The sequence below is a fragment of the Rutidosis leptorrhynchoides genome, chromosome 7 (genome assembly GCF_046630445.1).
Source record: "Rutidosis leptorrhynchoides isolate AG116_Rl617_1_P2 chromosome 7, CSIRO_AGI_Rlap_v1, whole genome shotgun sequence".
Taxonomy (NCBI): domain Eukaryota; kingdom Viridiplantae; phylum Streptophyta; class Magnoliopsida; order Asterales; family Asteraceae; genus Rutidosis; species Rutidosis leptorrhynchoides.
The window spans coordinates 346158810-346162005 of NC_092339.1; the positions used below are offsets into that span (position 1 = coordinate 346158810).

The 3196-nt window shown below is 39.7% G+C and overlaps 1 protein-coding gene across 1 annotated transcript; it reads right to left on the bottom strand.

Moving 5' to 3' along the window:
* Positions 1-607: 607 nt before the first annotated feature.
* Positions 608-1165, bottom strand: LOC139860387 (uncharacterized). The gene has a single exon (XM_071849150.1). It carries the CDS (start codon positions 1163-1165, stop codon positions 608-610), a length of 558 nt encoding a protein of 185 aa, XP_071705251.1.
* Between the last annotated feature and the right edge of the window lie 2031 nt (positions 1166-3196).

The window sequence follows — 3196 nt, forward strand, 5'->3', positions numbered from 1 at the left end:
AGTTAAAATCACCAAGGATACAACAAGGGCCCGACCAAGATGCAACCATCTGTCGTATTTGATTCCAAATAAATAATTTTTCGAACTCACGTTGGGGGGCATATACATTGACGATGAGAATAGTCGATTGAGAAGCGATAAATTCCATCATTGTTGCGATCCAATTTTGGTTTTTCCAATGGTCGATTAGAGTGAAAAATTCCTCCTTCCATATGGAGAGTAACCCGCCTGATCTTCCATTTGAACTAACTTGAAAGCTTTTGAAAAATTGAATGTCTCCAAATTTCGTTTAAAATAGGTTGGGACACTTTCTTGACTTTTGTCTCTTGGATTGCGATGAATTGAACTTGATGAATGTTGGCCATTATACCAACTTTTTTTTTTTTGAAAGGCAGAAAAAAAATTTTAATTACTAAACAAAAGTAGTACAGAAACAAAATGGAGTAATCTTAAGAGATCACCACACAAAAAAAAAAAAAAAAAAAAAAGTGCAAAAAGCGATAAGCCAAAAACTCGATCAAAGACTCGATAAAAGTGATAACCAACTTCAGCTTTGTGCAGAGATAGCACCAAGCATCAGACGGAATACACAAACAAGAACACGACTTCACATCAAGAACACATGCGGATTTGACAACCAGTCAAGCCATTCGATTTTTCTACCCTTGATCCTTCTTGATATCCATTCAAAACTTAGAACTTGGATTTCATTGAGTGCCGTAGTGCCGTTCCACGAGTAATTTTTAAAAATTTTATTATTGCGATTCTTCCAAATTAAGTAACCCGTAGTCCACTCAACCGCTTGCCATATTTTTGCTCCGAGCTCGGAAGTGATAGAGTTACAATTTCCCACGAAAGCTTCATTGACGCTAAGGTTGGATACATTGCCTAAACCCCACCATTTGTGCACACGCGACCAAATATCCATAACATAGCTGCAAAAAATAAGAGAGTGTTCGATTGTTTCAACATCATCATCGCATATCGGGCATCGAACCGAATTTAAGTCGATTCCTCGATTATCTAGTTCTACCAATGTTGGAAGTCTTTTTTTCAACGCTCGCCAGATGAAGATTTCAATTTTTTTCGGGACAAGGTTGTTGCGGATTGTTTCCGGTTGGCCTCTTCCATCGGTCAAAATCTTTTCTTCCAATATTTTGGTCATCTTTTTTGTTGTGAATTTTCCGTTAGATGCTAAGTTCCATTGCCACCCATCTTCTTCCCCCCGACCGCCTGTTGAAAGCTGTTATCATGTTCGAAAGAAGATTTAATTCATCAGCAACTCTACCTTGGGGCTCACGGTTCCATTGACCAACAAACCTGCAACCATTTTCTCTCCATTGAATTCGATCAGCTACAGTCGCGTCGCCATCCCTCTCTAAACGAAACAATCTCTGGAATTTATCTTCTAGTCGCACGTCGCCTATCCATAAGTCTCTCCAGAATTTGGTACTAGCTCCATTGGCTATTGATCTGATAAAAGAGGCCTTGAAATCGATGCCTAGCTCAGACAAAGAGGTATCTGCAGAAATGATATTGGGCCAGATATTCGCTGAAGAAGCGCATGTCCCGGGCATGGTTGAAGTAAACCCACCACCTAGACCGTAAATGCTTCTTATAGTTCTAACCCATAATGATTCGGGTTCATTATAGAACCTCCACCACCATTTCCCGAGTAAAGCTAAGTTTTTACATTTAAGAGACCCGATGTTAAGCCCACCATCCGAAAACGGTAACATAACTCGGTCCCATTTAACCCAGGATATTTTTTTACCCGACCCGTTACCCCCCCCCCCAAAGTTCCTCCTCACTCGCTCTAATTCATTAAGGATACAAGGCGGGGCACGGAAGATCGAAAAGTAATATAACGGGAGACTAGAGAGGACCGCTTTGACAAGTGTTAAACGTCCACCGAAGGAAATCGTTCGTGCTTTCCAATCCGCGAGTTTGTTTTTGAATTTATCTAAAACAACCTTCCAATCACCAGCTTTTTTCATCTTAGTACCAATTGGTAACCCGAGGTATTTGAAAGGGAATGAACTCATATCACAACCGATGTCATTTGCTAAAGATTTCACCTCGTCATTAGGAATCCCGACACCTAGAAGGTTGCTTTTGCGCATGTTGATCTTTAAACCCGAGGCAAGTTCGAAGCATTTGAGAAGGTTAAGCAAACTTTTTAAGTTATCTCTCCCCCATTCACCGAAGAAAATCGTGTCGTCAGTGTACTGAAGGTGAGAAATAATAATGTTATCATTTCCTACCTTTATTCCTTTATATAGTCCTTTTTCGACAGCTGCTTTTGTAAGGATATTAAGACCTTCAGTAGCAAGAATAAACAGGAATGGGGATAGTGGATCCCATTGTCTAACACCCCTGCCCATTTTGAACTCTTCCGTCGGAGATCCATTAACTAAAACGGAGATCGAAGCTGACTTAAGACACGACATTATCCATTTGCACCATTTATCACCGAAGCCCATACTATTCATCATTTCATTTAGAAAAACCCATTAAGACAATCAAATGCCTTCTCGAAGTCCACCTTGAAAATGATCCCTTTCATTCGTTTTCTTTTGAGAAAATCGATAGTTTCATTCGCAATTAAGACCCCATCCAAAATATATCTCCCTTTTAAAAATGCACTTTGTTCGATACCCACCACACTAGGAGCAGCCTTTCTTAAACGATTTGAGAGAGCTTTCGCTAAAATTTTGTAGTAGCTACCAATTAAGCTGATTGGTCGAAAGTCGTTTAAACCAAGAGGGTCTTTTATTTTTGGGATTAAAGTGACGAAAGATGCGTTACAACCTTTTGAGATTTCACTGGTTTCCCAGAACCAATTTACCGCCTCAATAAGTTCTTTCTTTATAACCGCCCAAATTTTTTTGAAAAGGAATACATTGAACCCGTCAGGGCCCGGCGCTTTATCATTCCCGCAATCTTTTATCGCATCTAATATTTCATCTTCGCAAAAATGTGACTCAAGGTCAACTCTCTGTTCAAGTGAGATAACAGGATAGTTGAAATTCTCTTGTATTAATGACGGACGATTTGGTGTAGATGTGTTGAAAATATGGAAATAGTGATTGAACATTGCATCTTTTATCGCTGGTGGGTCTTCATTCCATAAACCGTTTATCGTCAATCCACGAATATTGGTTTTGAGGTATCTTCTCTGAATGGCCGCATGAAA

Excerpts from the sequence above, each read along its gene's own strand:
- LOC139860387 (XM_071849150.1), bottom strand. The coding sequence starts at position 1,165 with ATGACCAAAATATTGGAAGAAAAGATTTTGACCGATGGAAGAGGCCAA.